The sequence below is a fragment of the Neolamprologus multifasciatus genome, chromosome 5 (assembly GCF_963576455.1).
Source record: "Neolamprologus multifasciatus chromosome 5, fNeoMul1.2, whole genome shotgun sequence".
NCBI classification, from domain to species: Eukaryota; Metazoa; Chordata; class Actinopteri; order Cichliformes; family Cichlidae; genus Neolamprologus; species Neolamprologus multifasciatus.
Genome location: NC_140443.1, coordinates 23,245,416 through 23,264,637, shown reverse-complemented (window position 1 = coordinate 23,264,637; position 19,222 = coordinate 23,245,416). Strand labels below are relative to the sequence as shown.

The window sequence follows — 19,222 nt, the reverse complement described above, 5'->3', positions numbered from 1 at the left end:
AAAACTATGAAAATTATAAGAACTAACCTGAAATTGTCAAAGTCACCCTGGAAACTGAAAACAAAAACTTCAAATAAAAGTGGTGTGTAATCACCTGCTTCAATTAAATATGCGGCTTTTGAGGTTTACAGATCTTCATATTAAAACAAACAAATAAATAAAATGCATGAGAGGGAGATGATTATATTTATGCAGTCTCAGACTGTATAAAAAACAAAAACAACAAAACAAAACAAGCAACATTTTAAAGTTTATTTTAAAAGAGCTCAGACCAACATAAAATATAGAAAATCAAATATACAGGTAAAAAAAGCAACATTCAGCTGCATCTTCAGATAAATCTGTGTCATTACTTTCACACCACTCAGCCAGTTCAGCGACAGTCACAGCTGCTTTCATGTTTCCTTAACAGAAACTCATTTCCACTTCACTTTGCCAAAATGAAAAATCCACCTCCAAGCTATGTGCTTCAGCCGCAAGCACCTGCTTATCAGATAACAGATCTTCCACCTCCTTTACGTCTCCCATTTTGGGTGTCAATTCCACATCAGTTGATCATGATGAAGTTTGACTTACAGTGGGCTGAAAAACCAATCACCCACATGTTAGTGCTTCAGATGGATGAGAGCCCAAAGACTTCCTTTTATTTATTAAAGGAATAATAGACTTTCTATAAACTTTCCTTTCTCGCCACTTACCGATAAACTCAGCAACAGCGTCATGTTCTCCATCTGTGCGGATCGTTCCTGCGATGCTGTCATTCTCAAGGATCGGCAAGAAGAGTTGAACAAAGTCCGACGTATAGGGAGGCGCGATCACATCCAGCACCTTTAAGAGAAATATCTCACACTGAGCTCTGTTCACAAAGGTCTGATGTACTGAAACAGTGTCTTATTTCCACATTTACCAATTATAGAGCATCAACTCCAGGTGTTTTATAAAGATTCTAGGTCAAATATTCATCCCCTTTTTTTGGCATATACCAACTACTTGGGTAAAGACGTCACTAACCAATAACAGGAATGGAAACAGTGAACATTAATCTGTGCAAAGCTGAAATTGAACAAACAACAGGAGAACAGACCTGACAGGAAAGAGTGCACACATAAATCAGATTTCCATAAGCAGCTGTTACCTCAGTGACAAAATATCTAATGAGGGAGATATCTGTGTTGAGTTTCTCCAGACATTTGCGGATGTAGCTGACGACGGGCAGGACGTAGCCACGACTCAGCAGGTGAACCATTCGGTCCAGCAGAGTCTTCTTCAACTCCAACTGGAGGGGGAAATAAAACAAACACGCTGTCAGCTCAGAGCTACAACACACAGGCGTCTGTTAACAAGCTGGAATTAAAAGCATGCGAGGCACACAACGCCCACCTGCTCCATGACGTCCAGCTGAGAGTGCTCGGTCTCAAAGAGCTTGATGAGCAGCTGGAGGACCTGCGGGTGCAGCAGCTGGTGACACGTACAGATCTGTGCAGAGAAAATTATAATGTTTGAACTTTAAGCTCCGCAAATTAATCACAATTTAATCTTTCATCTTGCAGCAGTGTCGCACCTCATCCAGTAAAGCTAAATGGACGGGAGTGTGGTCTGTTTGCAGCTGGAAGTACCGCGGCTCGGACACCGTCCAGTCCACCCACTTCAGAACTCCCATAGCAACCACTGGAAACCTGAACACACAGACGGTCAGTCAGTGAGGAAGTCTGGGTCTCAAACTCCGGTTTTACTTTAAGTACCAATATTTGAACCCTTCTGTACCGTATATACAATAGATTCTAATGGTATAAAACTAAATAATCATACATGTAAATAGATTTTTCATTTGCACATTTCATCTGGCAAATCTTGGAAGCCCATAAGCTCGAGCTGAGCTGTATTCAGGCTTTGAATGATTAACTGAAGATCAACATATTAAAAATGCTGTTGCTTCAAGTTTCCCCTTTGTTTCTTCTTTAACACAATCTACTTCCTACTTTTACTACAGACCTTACTCTACAACAATGAAAACATTATGACACAAATCTGACTGTACGGGTTCTGCTTCAAAATATTGAACTGTCTTCAGTGCCTAAGAAAATATCAAAATTAACTGCACAGTCTGGTAACATCACTAGATTTGTTGCTTCAGAAAGAAAAACAGAGGTGAAAGTAACTCTACGATGGTGCAGTAAGCACTGAAAGAGCTGTATTCTAATAAATAACCTTGTTCATTTTCACTGATTAAAAGTGCATCTTTTCCTGGTAAAACGATGCTTAACAACCATTGCAACATGTCTCAATAACCCTTACACTCCTTTACAAAGATTCACTGCATGATGGGGCTAAAATTTACAACAAGTAAGATTAGTGTGTTAGATGATAGAAGAGTCGCATTAGATACGATGAAACCAACTAACCAATATTTCATATTTGAAAGCTCTTGTCAAACACTCACCTGATGCACTGGTACAAAGTGCCGAGCTCAGCAATCAGCTCGGTGGCTCCTTTGTTCTCATTGCAGCACAGGTTGTGCACGGTCTCAATAGCCTTAGAGGTTGACTTCAGCTCATCTTTATTAATGTTCACTCGCTTGTTCTGGAATTGGGATAAAATAAGCATATTTTCATTATTATATGATTTAAATTAACAATGCACACAGCATCATTGTTTTTTTTTTGTACCTTTTTCCAGGTCTCCACCACACTGGCAGCATAGGCTAAAATGTGGATGTATTTGTGTTTATGGTCTTGGTTGATCTTCGATCCAGGCTTGAAAAGCGACTGCATAAACAGGTCGAGAAAGGCCGGCACTCTGATCTAAAGACAAGACAGACAAGTGCTTAAATTCAGAGTGCTTTAGTTAGTAAACACTGGACATAAACAGCAGGAAGAATGTTCTGAACTCACCAGTTCGACTGGAGGAGGGTCCATGCTGCTAAACATCTTGAACAGAACTGTTATATCAGCAGGATTCAGGGCTCCTTTGGACAACATGGCGCCGAGAGCCTGGCAGGCTCGAGGGTAGGCTGCCGCTGTACCAAGTGCAAGGGTTATCTGACTGGCATCGTGACCTCTGCAATATAAACCACCTTTATTGCACCATTTTTATTACTCAAGCTCATCCACAAAACTCTAATCTCACAGTTCACTTGATCACTTTGACTACATCAGTTGACAACGTTACCTCTCATGTGCAGACTTTTGCACCTCCTGGCCGATCCTGCGGACAGCTGAACCTCCCTGTTCCTCCTGAGCAAGGATGGACATCATTGCCTGGGCAAAGAGGTAGGTGTGCTCGCCGTGACACACCATTTTCTGTTGGAAAGAGTCGGGCGCAGCTCATCAGAGACCATTACTTACAGCACTTTTAAAAAAGTGGCACATAGAGACAAAAAGATACATATTTTACAGATCTTTGATGGTTGACAGAACAGACACGCAAAGTAATCCTCACAGCAAATTCGGGCAGGTTCTTCTCCAGGTTTTCTTCTCCTCCGTCTAGCAGCGTGGCCAAAGATGTTCTCAATACCCGAGAGAAAACTTCCAGCTGTTGGCAGGCTGTGGACACGCTGGTGATCTCGCCCTGGTAACCTGCGTCTGAAATGAGCTAAACAAACACAAACACAATACTGAAAAGAAGCAGTGACAGTCCAAGTCATCAAGCTGCAAAAATGTAAAAAAGAAGAAAAATGATTCAATTAAGGTGAATTTTCATATTCGGGTGAATTACAATTACAACAATACACTTACTGATCATGTTTTTATGTACACCTGTTTAGCTGCTTGTTAACAAAAATAACTAATGAGTCAAACCCATGCAGAGCCAGACTGATTTATTAGCAGGCCTACATTACCTTTTCTGCTGATCTATTGGTATTGGCATTAACTGTTGCATAGTTTGTCCACCGGAGGGCCCTCTGCAACTTTCCTGCTGCCAATACTTGGAATCTCACTAAAACAAAATCTAACTGATCTAAGAAGAGTTGGACAGAGCATATACAAATAAATAAAAAACTACACATAAAAAATAAAATACATAAATCTGTCTGTGTTTCATGTGTCTGAAAAAAATTAGATGCAAATGTCTCCGAATATCTGATTCTTAAATCGGTCATACAAATCATATCAGTGACTTTGAATGTTGCACAGATGTTGGTGCCAGGATCAATGTGGACCAAAATCTGAGGAATTTTCCCAGCATGAAGAATTAAGGCAGTTCTGAATCCAAAGGCTTCAAGCAAAGTGTCCCTAATAATGTGTCCAATGAGTGTAAACCACAATGACAGAACATCAGAAACAAATTTAAAGTTAAAATCTTTAACTTGACTCTTTCTATTGGTTAGTTTGTGTTCATGTCCTAATCTTCAGCTCCTGCTGCTCTTACTGTTTCCACAGCTACTACTATACCTTTACAGTGAAGTTGAGCATCAGGCAATCTGGGTGAGCCTCTGCCAGCTTATAGAAGAGATCTCTCCATGTTGTGTGCGCTATCATCTGCTCAAGCCAAGCAGGAGTCTAAAAGGGCAGGAGACTGGATTAGTTTGGTTTCTCTGAGCTTCAGTTAGATTTAAAATCACTCATTAAATTATGAAGCACAACACGCTCAAGGTTTCTCACCACTTTCATTTGTCATATGTGTAATTACCCCGTGTGTTTAGAGATCTCACCTCTCCCTCAACGGTGAAGATGGAATCAGCTTTCTGGGGGTCAAAGTGTTTTATCAGAAGACTCTTAAGGTGATTTTCTACTCGTTCTTGGACCTGTGCAGGCTCCACACCTGAATAATTACATTACACATTAATGAAAAGCCATCAGTAAGACAAACTAAAATTAGCTTTCTGACACAACAACAGTAAGACGAGTAGTCTGACAGGTACCCATCTGGATGAGCCACTCGGCCAGCAGATTAACAGTCTGAGCCACGGCAGAGTAATTTTCAGAGAGAAGCTGGATGACATGTTCTGGAGAGCCACCTGCTTGAAAATACCTGCAGAAAGAACATGGTTGTTAATCAATAAATGTCTTTTTAACAAAACTTATATTAAATTTACATGAGAGTGCAGACACTTACGTTTTGAGGGTGCTGAAGATAGCAGGCTCCATGATGTAATCCCTGCTGGAGAATTTCTCCAGGCAAGCTTCCTGGATTTTCCCATCATTCTCTCCTTCACCGTAACCATCCTCCTGAAATACACAGTGATGCAGATGCTTCTAAAGTTATTCATCTATCTGGGGAATAATAAGTAATACTCTGGTTCTCATTTGCATATAGTAACATATTATGGTGTAGCTACAAGGTAGAGGAGAATCGACAGGTGCTATACAAGATGTTATTATTAGACTCTGAGCAGGTTTTCTAACAATCATCCAAGTTAAAAGACACGGATATGTAGACATCAGGTTTCTGCTTCAGTTCCGTAACTAGGCAGAAGTTTCGCTTAAAACACACAGCTCTAACAATTTGAGCTTATTTTCTTGTCTCTTCAAGTTGAATACAGGTCTATGTGACTATCGCACCTTATCCTGATTTACTACTGTTTGAAAAACATGCACAAGGCAAAATTAACTTCTACAGTCATAGTTTATATATGAGGACATAATAAAAACCATCCGTTCCTAGAAGTGACAATCACCAGACACTGCACGATGCGTTATCACAATACTTCACTCACGATGTTTATTATAATAAATTTAATCAATAATTAAATAGATTTAATTTATTGAAATTTTCATTTCAATAAATGAAAATTTTCTTTTTTTTCCAACTGTAAATTATGTCATCAAAGTTAAACTTTGTCAATATCTGTTTAAGCCATTAAGATAAAGTTACATTACTTTTGCTCACCAGTCTGTAATAGAATGGGGTCACGCTGGCATTTAAGGGGGTAAGTAGCCAGGTTTCTGTGCGAGCACATCTATAAATGTATTGGCAGTAGGGCTGCACAAACGATTATTTTGATAGTCGACTACTCACCGATTATTTTTGCGATTAGTCGACTAATCAGAACATCCATCCATTGGACGTACAACGTACAGCTTATTGCACCAGCATGCATCTGCTCTTACATAACTATCATTAGCTTACAGCTTTAAGTGTAAGACAAGATGATAGTTTATTACATTTTAATGAAATTTGCAGATTGTGTCGGTGAAGTTTAATAAATTCAGCCGTCTGCTCCTTGCTATCTAAAATGTAACAGGACACCGGAGTATATTCTGGAGCATCTCACACTTCTGATAATCAGTTGTCTGTTTGACATTTATTCAGCTGTGTAAAAACTATTGTTAGGTTTTGTATTGTTGATTGTCATTTATGCTTAGAAATATCTACTTATATATGCTTAGAGGTGTATAATCAATTGTGTAGTGATAGGATGTGTGATCTTTAGCGGGCTGCAAAGGCTTGGTGTGGATTCCAGAGTGTTCTGGAATCCACACCTACATCCTGGGAGCATGGGAAAAGGTCGTACCTTCTCTTATTGTTTTATGGTAGGATAAACGTGGCTATATCTGTTTTAGGCTAAGTGCCTTTTGTTTAGATGAACTGGTGGACTTTCCAGACCAGTGGGTTTAGGGAAGTCATTTATGGGGTCACACTCTGACCCCCCACACACACACACACATACACACACACAATCCTTTGTTCACATGTATACCTATGTAAGATGTTATATGTTAATGACCCTATGCATATTCATGTAACCACAATAAAAGGAGTGCTATGGGGAACCTGGCTGAGAGTCTGATGGAGGTCAAGTGGTGGAACGACACTTGGCTCCAGGCAGGTCTCCCTCATGCATGAGTAACATGAAGAACTTTGCCTACTTGGTGTTCAATGCTTTTGCTGTGGTTTTAAATTGTCTCGTTCCAGCGGTGGGCCTGTGCTAGACAGACCCAACATTAATTGGTCCTTCGGAGCCGGAGCCCTAGAATTGACATTCACCGAGGGGAAAAAGAGACACGCCGAAAGACGTCAGCCAGGACGTATAGAAGTTCCTGTAGTAAAGTCCCGAGACGTGAGAATTCGTCATCGGGCCGGTGGATTAGCTGTCTGTTTTTTCTCCTCGCTGGATGGTGATTGACGGGATTCGAGATTAATGCAAGAGCAACACCAAGTAAGTACTGTAAAAAGAAGAGCGCTGTAGCTGCGCGGGTTCACGCGAGCACGGTCGCGCGGGTTTCACGCGGACCTGAGCCGTGCGGTTAATCGCAGGCTTATAAAGGAAAGAGAGCGACGGCTCCTTAGCTGCGCGGGTATACGCGAGCACGGTCGCGCGGGTTTCACGCGGACCTGAGCCGTGCGGTTAATCGCAGGCTTATAAACAAAAGAGAGCGACGCCTATGCCGTGCGGTTTCACGCAGGCAGGTGCATCTCAGTGACTGCGCGGGTACACGCGAGTCCAGGAGCTCAACGGCCGTGCGGGTTCACGCAGGCTGGGGAAAGTTATAGGCCTATCTGTGTTGTTTGTGTACGTCTGTGTCAGTTGTTAAAAGTAATCTGCATTAAGCTTAGGGTTGCTAAAATTAAGTACAATGATATATGAGATGAAGTGATATAGGTAAATATTTAAACTAAGGATGTGCATAGAGGCATTTGACCTGTGTGAAAGACTGTCGTCTTATTATGAGCCATTGCTGAGATATAGAGCACACCTGTGAAAACAACTAATATGCTGAACCCTGTATGAAACAGCTGAAAATTACATGATGGAGAAGCTGAATTGAATATGAAAGTGCAAGTCTTTGCCACTGTGGGGCAAAGCACGCAACCACTGTGTGAGGTTGTGTTGTGGTCTCTTCTGAGCTGATGAGCAAGCTACACATTTTCAGATCGGGAGCTGGCTGAGAACTCTTCAAAGAGAGGGAAACAGGACTATGATAACTATGATAACTGGAGTGTGCAGCTTTTCCGCGAGTTCAGTTTCTTCTTTCAGATGCGCAGCAGTTTTCCTGCATCTTGACTCATGTGTGTGGAGTGTTCATAGCATCAGCATCATGTTTTTGTTTATTTGTTTTGTTGGGTTGAAAATAATTAAATAAACTTGTGATCATACTTATGGATCACCATGGCACATGCCATTGGCCAAATGATTTATTTACGCAGATGAAAAAAGTGAGTGTGAATGTGTCTGACGTCACAGTGTTTTTGTGCGCTGTGTAAAAGTAATTGCCTCTGATTGTGAGAGCGGTGATTCTGCAGGTCACCAGCTATTGTAAAGAAAAAAAAAAGAGTGAAAAAGAGACAAAATTTACATTGTAGATGAAAAATAATCATAGGAAAAGGTTTTGTGTTGATCAGCCAAGAACAACTACAATCTCATTTTCTGCTTTTAAGAAAGGACTGTTCACAAAAACACAGAGAGAGAGTTGTGTGTGTTGATTAAGCAGTGATAATAATAATGAAAATGTCTTAGTTTGTCACTTTCAGGTGACAAGCAGACCTGAATCAATTTTCCACATGCAGCGGTCGGAAGAAAGCTATAGTTTAACATCATTGGAAACGTTCAGGCCAAGTTTTTGGCTAACTTATTTACAGCTCCATGTGTCTCTCAACCTCACAAGCAAGCTCTCACTCCCCCCTGAAGACAAGGAATGCAGCTCCAAAGAGCAATGACATGGCAGATAAAGAGACAGCAGCAGAGTCCTGAGCAAAGACTCCCGAGCAAAGAGTCCCAGCAAGCAGCAGCAGTGTGGACAAACAGCATCAGAGAAGAAGAGCAAACCCATCATCCTGCCTGATTGGATGAATGGCACTGTGTTTCCAACAAGCTGCAACTTCACTGTGCATGTGAAAAGAACGTTTGAGGAGAACTGAGGAGACTGTTGGAGTTTGACATTTGCCACCTTTGGAGTAAAATGGCAAGAAGAGTCAGTGAAACACAGGACAAAGCTGAAGGAGAACTGCCTGCTATTGGACTGTTGAAGTGGGAGAGGACAACAGTGAGAGCAGTGGTGAGAACACATAGGAATTTTGTTGTTTTCAATATGGGAAATCAAAATTTGGGTTAGCAAACCTGGGGAAAAGAAAACTGACTGCTTAAGTTGGAAAATTGTGAAGGAGTCTGAAACACTGCAAAAAAGAAACATACAAAATCACACACACAAGCAGAACATGCATTAACCCTACTAACACTTCCAAACACAAGAGAGCTCATCAAGATTAGACAACATCTTAAGCATGTGAGTTTGTTTATCATCTTGTCCAAGTCACTTAGTGTGATGAGAAGTGATGCAAAGATCAATGGACTCATAGCACATCAGTTAAGAAATGATCAAATAATAGCAGAGAAATGTGTAGGACAGGCAGCTTTAAGAACATGCCCTGCTGGAGATGCAGCTCCACAGACATTGATTAAACCTGCCTAATAACACAAACACACATGCAATGAAGATCAGCTTGTTATCATTCATCAGTGTTAAAATAGTGTTAATTTAACAGACACTTGTTATCAAATACTGAATTTATCCAATGCTGACAACTAACTCTCTAGGTTGCAGGACAACAGTTTAACTTTTGTGGGGAAAAAAAAAGATTCTGGTTTGACCACCCAGTAATCAGACAATAAATTTAGTTGTTACAGTAAATTGGGAGATGCTTCCTGCTTGATTGATGCAGCACAAATAATTTACTGTATGAGGGGAATTCTATTTTTGTGATAACATTTTGAACATGCATTTCTGTTGTCCTGTCATCTTAGTGGGTTAATAGCTGATATGCAAATTAGTTGATCGTTCTTAGATTGAGGAAAGGTGACTGAATTCTAGCACGAGTGAATGGGATGTGTTGGAGTCTGTTGTGTGTTGAGTGGAGACTCTAAAACACTGAGTTTCCTGTTTTGATGTGCGAGTGAATCCTGTACCTAAATACACAATTCTGAATACGTCAGAACAAACTTCTTTTGTGAAGTGCATGACAACATGTCACGTTTTATGATGAAGGGAAAAAGGAAAACTGAATAAAATGGGTGTGTGGCCTAAATGAGTGAAAGGCACAGACCTGTGGATTAAACTCCTAGCTAATAAGACGTTAGGCTTATGTTGTGTGTTGTGCAGCTGATGATTGGTTTGGAGTGAATCTAGCTGATGATTTTTCTTTTGTTGTGAAGTTGAGCCTGCCAATTAGTATGATGGTATGATAAACCATGCTAATGGTATGATTTACCCTCCTGAGATGAGGAGCATATGTCATGACTTAACAAGGCCTTTTTATTTTTGTTACTTTCACCGTGCACTGAAAGTTTTGTTCGATAATCTCTGTTTGAGCAGATCTGCACGATTAGAACAGAAAGCGCTGTACGACACGTCGTCGAGAAAATTGTTACAAGTGAGTTTCTCCACATTAAAATGGGCTCAGGAGAAAGCCACTTATTTGGGACAATTAGAAAATGAGAGTCCCTGCCTAAAAGGATTCAGCGATGTAATCCGATCTAAAGTTCTTCTTTTTCTTTTTGAAATGATGTCATTTTGCTGAGAGTGGAAACGTAATGCGACGATCGATTCCACTATTAGCAAAGAAAGAAAGAATGAATGTATGAATGAATGAGTGAAAGAAAAAAAAAACCTGGTTGGTAAAAGCTGACAAGGCTTGACCACTACTCAAGGTTAACCTCCACCTAGACAGGCCAAAAGGGTGGATGAATCTATGTGTGTTTCCTTTTACAGGAGCAGAAAGATGACAACAACATTCGAGGTTGCGTGACGATTTAACCTTTTAAATGCCACTTTCTGTGTCTGTGCATCTACCAGGGGTGTTATTCACCACCTTGTGTTGCTCACAGAGGAAACTGTGAGAAAGAGTGTATACATCTGCGCAGCGCTAACATTTGCATTTTCTTTTCTACAGCATTACAGTTCTTCATGTGAATTGATCATGTGATTTATACCAGGACAGCTGGTTGATGTTTTTTCCTACTACAGGATTTCTGGGTTTATGTGTGAATAAAACTGTGTTTACAGGTTATGAGTGGTGATGCTGTTACACTGTGTTTTTGGGAAAATGTGAAGGTTACTTTGACAATGTGAATGACACGTGAGAAATTTCCTGTGTTGAAAACTAGTGTCACTTCTTTCCACAGCTATGGATGGTTAACTTTATGGTCCTTTTATAGCACCTCTGGAACCTGTCGACCTGCGTCTGACCACCGGGATGGTCAATGTGTGTTGCTAATGTTTGTTTTTCTAAGAGTACATGTAGAGGATTCAGCAGAAGCGGACAAGTGACATGAGAAAAACAAATAAGAGATGCAGTGTTTATGGAATAGTTGAACATGGAGCTCATTAACTGGCCATTTTTGAGCTCCTAGTGATACATGAGTGGAGTGACTTTGCTTAAGGGAAGTCACCGATTACATTAATGTTGACTGAGTACATGGGATGATCCATGTCTGAGGCAAATTATGGTAATAATTGTAGTTTACTGATTTGAGAAAACCTGCACATGACACTTGTCTTGCTGATGTTGAATACTTTATTACTCTTATGATATAATTGTTTACAAGTGTGAAGTTTGATTTCACTTCCAGATCTTGTTTTCCAGGCCATTATGGTATGTATGCAGGCTCCTGGCAGAGCCAGTTTTTAAGCAAACTTAATATACAAAACACACTAACATTTTTTTATTGCAGGGTTGTGGAGCTACTCCAGAGGAGACACCCTGATGTTGCCTGGGACATGATCTAGCTAACCTTTTTTCTTTAAGACAGGAATCTAGGTTTGATGGGTTGACTCATGGGAGTGTCCATGAGTCAAGAGGAGGGGTCCAGGATTAACATGAAACAATGTTTTTTATGATTGTTGCAGTGATTTGTGTGATTAACAGTTCATTTATGGGTATTTTAACCTATGCAAGTGGAGCATTCAGGTTCAGATGAGGCTTTGATGGCCTATAAGTGAAGTTCACTGAACTAAAGAATGTGGTTTGATGATTGTTGACATGCTCTCCAAATAGAAGTTTTTCGTCCTAGTAAGGAAATACAGGTGCAGCAGTCAAATTATTGCTGGAAGGAATCTCCTGAGAAATCTCCAGAGGCCCAGTGAGAAACAAGAACCATTCCAGGCATGGCTGACAGTCCAGGCAGTGGTTGAGGTCAAAGGTCAAGCTGGTTGGGGCCCATCATGAGATCAGACTTTGGAGCCACAGCAAGGACCACGAAGCTGCGTTGGAATGAGAACTGTGCCAAGGGGGCTTTCCAGAGGCCAACAGAGGAGATTGTGGACAACAGACGGGCACCTGAAAGATGAGGGGAGCGTGCCAAGCTCCATCGACAGCGCAGAGGGAGTCCAAGGATGACATCATGATTCTGTGAAAAGCACAGGAACCAGAAGCTATGGTGGTGATGGCAGCAATTTCCTATGAACATCACCTAATGCTGTGCCACTGTACTGTGCATATGATGACACTCTGAAGACTGCTGGGATCTTAACAGCAGTAAGATAACTGGACCCAGCACCCTTTCCACAGAGGGGTTTTTCTGCAGAGCATGGACAATGGAGGAGTCATAAGTATCCCCCTCGCAGGACGAGGGCCTGAAGTGAGGTGATGGGGGTTGATAGAGGCCATAAAACTAGAGTGCTGAAGAGGTCTGCAGCTTTGGAGATAGCTGAGACCCATGTTGACAAACAACAAAACTAACTGGTATGTTTGAATGTCTATTCTACATACATTTGGACTCTGGTCCTATGGACAATGATGGGAACAACTGGAAGAGACATTTATGACGCCCTGCAGAACTTAAACCACTCTGCAGAGAGACATGTGATTTGCGCGCCCAGAGGAGCACCACCAAGCTGAGATGTTTTTGAAAATGTTAATTTCTCTTTTAACTATTAACTTAACAATTCATTTGTTTGCTCGTAGGATGCAGTTTGCCATTGGATGAGATCAATGAGGAATGGGATAACTGCTAATACATTTGTTAAACTGTGTACTTTTACAGTAATTTAGAGTGATTGACATATGCTGTGTGTAAAAATGTTTGCATTTACACTGTCAGGCATGAGGTGATCATAACTGGGAACTTTTCTAGCATAAAGGTCAAAAAGGGGGGAATGTTAGGTTTTGTATTGTTGATTGTCATTTATGCTTAGAAATATCTACTTATATATGCTTAGAGGTGTATAATCAATTGTGTAGTGATAGGATGTGTGATCTTTAGCGGGCTGCAAAGGCTTGGTGTGGATTCCAGAGTGTTCTGGAATCCACACCTACATCCTGGGAGCATGGGAAAAGGTCGTACCTTCTCTTATTGTTTTATGGTAGGATAAACGTGGCTATATCTGTTTTAGGCTAAGTGCCTTTTGTTTAGATGAACTGGTGGACTTTCCAGACCAGTGGGTTTAGGGAAGTCATTTATGGGGTCACACTCTGACCCCCCACACACACACACACATACACACACACAATCCTTTGTTCACATGTATACCTATGTAAGATGTTATATGTTAATGACCCTATGCATATTCATGTAACCACAATAAAAGGAGTGCTATGGGGAACCTGGCTGAGAGTCTGATGGAGGTCAAGTGGTGGAACGACACTTGGCTCCAGGCAGGTCTCCCTCATGCATGAGTAACATGAAGAACTTTGCCTACTTGGTGTTCAATGCTTTTGCTGTGGTTTTAAATTGTCTCGTTCCAGCGGTGGGCCTGTGCTAGACAGACCCAACAACTATAACCTTAATCTCAGCCAAACTGATTTACTCAGGAACAAATAAAATACTGAAAAAAGCCAAACAATAACATTTTTAAGTTATCTAAGTGACTTATATATCATGTTTAACCCGAGTAGCGAAAGACGGCAGTGGGTTTGAAAACGATTTGCCGGGAGTCTGCAGTTCTCACCGGCTCTGGTGATCCTTGCCCCCGGCTAGCTATTGAGCTGGTGGGTAACAGATGTCTCCGAAAACGTCGGAGCCCTTTTGAAAATATGTGGTGTCTTGATAAACTGAGCAGATATTTGAGGTTTACACACCTACATCCTGAAAATATGTTAAGCCTTTATTTTGTAATCCAGAAATTATAGAGTAATATTAAAACTAACTAGCTGCCGCCATTGCTGGAAACTGAACAGGGCTGTGCTATGAATTCTGGGACACAGCTTCTTCTTCTTCGGGGTTTAACGGCAGCAGGCTTGTACATGCAGTGCTACCATCTTCTATTTCCAGTGTTGGGGAGTAACGGAATACATGTACCGCCGTTACGTATTTAAAATACAAAATATGAGTAACTGTATTCCGTTACAGTTACTGTTTAAAAATGTGGTATTTAGAATACAGTTACTTTGTTGAAATAAATGTATTACACGGCGGTACTTCCCTGTTTCATATTGTCGCGGGTCAGGACTGTTTGGGTTTTGTTTGACAGCTACGTTCTGTTGTTCCAGGCGGCAGCGTTACGGTTGCCATGGTTACAGGGTGACGCTCTCTCTCTGCGTGTTTCCTGGGTGAGAGAGCGCCTGTTGTTGTTGTGCTAAGCTAATAGGCAGAATGCTACAGGCATAGCCCTAAAGAATGTAGCATCATGGGCAGTGTAGTCCGTGCTGCAGGGAGAATGGACTGCCATACACGTTATGTGCTGCAGCCAAGAAGCCAAGAAGAGTGCCTGACGAGCCCAGTTGTAAGTAAGCTATTAAGACTCGACTGTACGCTGTGTTCGTGTTTTCCTCCAAAAACAATAAGTTCCGTTGGAGCAGCCTTTCAACGCCTCTCTCTGTCTCTCGCTAGCAAAGTTGACCCAGACAACAAAGTAAAGCTAGTTTTCAGCTACCAGCCCGACACAGAACCCACCGTATTAGCCAGAGGTCCCTTTACTACGGTTCAGAGCCGCGGACCTTCAGTAACAGTAATAAATCACAGCAATTGTACATTCACGTAGTTGTAAACAGCATGATAATATATTAAGTAATCCAAAGTATTCAGAATACGTTACTCTCATTGAGTAACGTAACGGAATACGTTACAGAATACATTTTGGGGCATGTATTCTGTATTCTGTAATGGAATACATTTTAAAAGTAACCTTCCCAACACTGTCTATTTCAGTCCCTTATTACACTCTTAAATTCTACTACTTATTCTTGCGTCTTTTGTGATCTTACAAAGCTTCAAACAATGCCTCGACTATTAAGGCTATGTCCACACGTACCGGGTATTTTTGAAAACGCAGATTTTTCTATGTTTGCACCTCTCGTTCACACGTAAACGGCGTTTTCGGTCACTGAAAACGGAGATTTCTAAAAACTCCGACCAGGGTGGATATTTTCTAAAACTCCGTTTTTGCATTTATGTGTGGACAGAAAAACGGAGACAACGCAGCTTCAAAGATGTGCGCCTTTTTTGACGTCACAGTGTGTTATTGTTTCGGTGAAATGAATTTCTACTAGTAATGGGTCGTTCGTGAACGAAATGGCTCTTAGAGCCAACTCTTTGACGTGAACGACTCGAGTCGGCTCCTTATCGCAAGCCGTCACGTTTTTTTTTTTTTTTCTTCTTTCTCTCAGCCTCTCCTCACACTTTTTTCGCTTCACTCTGCAATGAGCCTTGTGCTTTACGCTGGGCAGAGGGGGGAGGGGCGGTAGTTACACTCAGTAGCACAGGAAGGGACAGAGGGAGAGAGAGAAAGAGAGCCAGGGACAACAGCGTCACATTAGAAAGGTATAGTAATCATCCACAACTATTTTCGTTTGCAGATGATAAAGGATTCAGAAAGTTTATTCATGCAAGCCCATATGACAGAGAATATGCATCTTCTTTTTGTTTTCATATTTTAATTTATATTTAATTGTGTTGTGGTTTGCAGTGTTTTGTGTTGTTTCACTTTAAATTTGTAAAAGGAAAAAGTTGAAAATTTAAATAGTTAAAATTTGAAATGTGAATAGTTGATTTTTGTATTATATGATTTATTTATTACATTTTATGTGGAGTGAATAAATAAAAGTATATTTACGGTGGACCCTAGAGACAAAGCACATACAAACTTCAAATCACGTACAAACTCCAAAACAGGAAGCACGTACAAACTCCGAAACACGTGAAAACTCAAAACACGTACAAGCTTTTGTTACCTAGTGAGCTTTTGTTACCTAGTGGCTAGTACACAAGCCAGCAAGTACCAACTACCGGATTTGGTGTGTTTATATATAAACATTTATAAATAAAACCACTTTTTTTATGTTAGTAATTCCTTTTGTGCATAATTTTATATTATTGTTAATAATAAATTAATTAAAGCAACAAAACAACCTGAAGAGCCGGTTCGGAGCCGGATCTCTAAAAAGAGCCGGAAATCCCATCACTAATTTCTACAATACTGTTACTGTTAATTGTACTCTCTGCAGTGTTTAAATGCTTACATATACACACACAGTTACTGTCCCTCCACACATACAACTCGGTTCTGCTTCTATGCCCCAGCTTTGTTTACTTTTTCCCACAGAGGCTTCTAGACTTCTGATTGGCCAACATACGGTTAGGAATATAGCGCCACCTGCTGCTTTGGCATGTTCCTAGCAGCGTTTTCCTTCTGCGTTTACGTGTGGACGGGATTATTTTTTAAAACGAAAACGGAAAATCTCCGTTTTCAAAAATACCCGTGTACGTGTGGACATAGCCTAAATCAGTCGTCGACGATTTTGATAGTCTACATAATCGTGACTAGTCGACCAATCGTGGCAGCCCTAGATGGCAGTTTGCTGCTCTGGAGCATTCAGGTGTCTCTGTTCCCCAGAGAACCCATCCCATCAAATTCACCTCAAGGTCAGAGCATGCCATGCTCAGAAAAACTGCAAAAACCCAAGAACTACATCTCAGACTCTACAGACTTCAGTTATCATGTTAAAGGTTAAAGTTCATGGTGGAGGGCTCGTTTTGCAGCCACAGGACCTGAGCGTCTTGTAAACATTGAGTCAACCATGAGCTCCTCGGTATACCAAAGTGTTCTAGAGTCAAATGGTCCAACAGCTAAAGCTTGGCCCAAAGTGGGTCAATTTTTATCATGTCCTGATTTACAAAACCTTAGAATTGACACAGGTGCGATTTCTCCTTTGTAACCACGACTGTGTGAACACTATCAAAACAGTCGATTCTGTTTTCTGTTGTTCCAAATCAGAGATAAAATATGTTTTTATCAATTTATTTTATCAGATATTTTAGTCAGAAATAAAACAAACTTGAACCTATAGCGAGTTGATCACCAGTTTGTAACATGAACATGAAGCAGCTGTGTCGTTAATTAGCCTGCAGCTGACTAACAAAGTAGCCAAGCCGCTGAGTTTAGACTATACAATGCATCTTTAGAGTACCGGAAGCACTTGTCTCAGCACATCAGCTTTTGTATTAAAGATAACAAGGGTCTGACAATCATCAGCTGCTGTGACTCCAGCGATGCTAATGCTGGCTAGCTAACCGAGAGCCAAACAGAAACAAGTCGCGATCTCACCATGCTACCCTCCGTGCCTTCCCAGTCTCCGGAACCGCTGTAATATTCCTCGTCCATGGTCACGGGGAAAGCAGGGACGTCGGGAACCGCTGCAATAACACACCGGTTGTATTTAAATCATGCACCGACTCGTTTAACTGCAGACACCGGGCTGACGGTCAGCTTAGCCAGCAAGCTAACAACAACACAGGAGGAAAATGGCGAGGCTGTAGGCCACGTCCCCATTATGGGTTCTCTCCCTGAGTTTAGACTTTCAGGCTCAAACCGATTGGAGTTTCCTTTGTTTAGTACTTACAATGGTAAACTTTTGCAAGGGAAAGTGGAAAAGGGTGCAGTGATTTATTTAAACTTTAAAAACATACATGGAAATACAACATATAAGGAAAAAACTGAGTTTGTGCAATTCTAATGAGCTCAAAAGCCACTATTTGGTACAATCACTGGAATCTCAGATGTCTTAGGCAAGCTTTCTCATAATTTGTTAAGCAGTCTTTAGGAATAGTTCTGCAACCTTCTTGAAGTGCATGGTTCAGGGTTAAGTGGTTTAACAAAGAAAAAAAAACATTCCTTTGAAAATGGTCAGGTAAAAAGAAGACATTCAGAAAGCTTTGTGAAGTATTGCTCAAGAGCACTTAAAAGAAATAAAACAATAGAAACTCTGGCTTCTTGTAAACAAAATATAAAGAAATGAGGAGTGATTAAAATATTTGCATAGTACTGCATGTGACCAATTTATCTTCAGGTAGACCTTTGTAAAAACCAGAGGAATGTTTACTATTTACTTCTTACTAATATAAACTAATTAGTTAATATAATTAGCACAATTGTTTAAGGCATTCCTGAAGGCACTAAAAGTCCACATATTACATTGTGCACATTATAACCAACAACAGGACTGTTGAGTAAAATAGCATTGGACCAACAAAAATGATCTCTTAGATTAGTGAAAATGTAATGTTACAGAAGGTGCAGATGGTAAAGCTTTACAGGATGTGAAAATAGTTTCTTTAGATTTGCATGTATGCATTACAGAGGCCTAAACTATTTTAAGTGTGCACTAAGTGAGTCTGTCAAAACTGAGAGTATCCACGTCCTGCCTTGTCTACTTTAGAGAAGAACACAGACTGTCTGGGCTGAGTAACCAGAATTTCTTCTGTAATTTTACACATTTCTTCAAATTTAAGCCCAAAGTGTAGCACTGAAAGATTTCTTTCATTTCCTCCAGCAGAATTTCTATATCATGTGGAAAATGTAGGATATACTGTCAGAATAGTACTTCTTTTTCTTATATTAAACTATTTCAGGGGTTAAATGTGCAGGTAATCGTCTTTACAACAATAGAAAGGAGGGTTTCAGTGGTCTGGCCGGTTTAAGATCAAAGTGGGCTGTATGTGGCCCTTGATTAAAAAAAAAAAGAGTTTAACATCCCTGTGAGGTCAGTTCCTTCATCATAATTATGCAAATTCTCATGACCATTCATCACCAACCACTGATCAAGGCCCACTGATCAAAGACCATGAGTACCATTCACAGAGAGTTGGGGAATGGCTGCAATCACAGCATTGTAAGATGGCGAAAGATGTACCCTTAGGCCCCCTCCTTGATTCGGGATGTGTACATCCTCATCATTGAAAGAGTGTCCACTGGCCTGTAGGTGTAAATAGACTGCAGAGTCCTGGCCTGACAAGGTGGCTCTTCTGTGTTGTGTCATCCGCTTCGCCAGAGGTTGTTTGGTTTCCCCGATGTATAAATCCTGGCAATCCTCCTGGCACTTAACAGCGTGCACTATGTTACTCTGTTTGTTT

At 40.8% G+C, this 19,222-nt stretch overlaps 1 protein-coding gene and 1 long non-coding RNA gene across 2 annotated transcripts; both read right to left on the bottom strand.

Annotated features, from left to right (window-relative positions):
• Positions 1 to 238: 238 nt before the first annotated feature.
• nelfcd (negative elongation factor complex member C/D) lies at positions 239 to 17,631 on the bottom strand. Its single transcript, XM_085159189.1, has 15 exons — positions 17,418 to 17,631; positions 5,056 to 5,168; positions 4,862 to 4,971; positions 4,652 to 4,761; positions 4,392 to 4,499; positions 3,439 to 3,591; positions 3,169 to 3,299; positions 2,892 to 3,057; positions 2,667 to 2,801; positions 2,441 to 2,580; positions 1,562 to 1,676; positions 1,381 to 1,476; positions 1,136 to 1,276; positions 699 to 828; positions 239 to 582 (listed from the first exon to the last, which is right to left on the bottom strand). Exons 1-15 carry the CDS (start codon positions 17,472 to 17,474, stop codon positions 548 to 550), a joined length of 1,740 nt encoding a protein of 579 aa, XP_085015315.1. The 5' UTR covers positions 17,475 to 17,631; the 3' UTR covers positions 239 to 547.
• On the bottom strand, positions 8,123 to 17,411 carry LOC146518698 (uncharacterized). The gene is made up of 2 exons (XR_014874045.1): positions 15,011 to 17,411; positions 8,123 to 14,133 (listed from the first exon to the last, which is right to left on the bottom strand). It is a non-coding gene; the product is annotated as an uncharacterized LOC146518698 (long non-coding RNA).
• Positions 17,632 to 19,222: the final 1,591 nt, after the last annotated feature.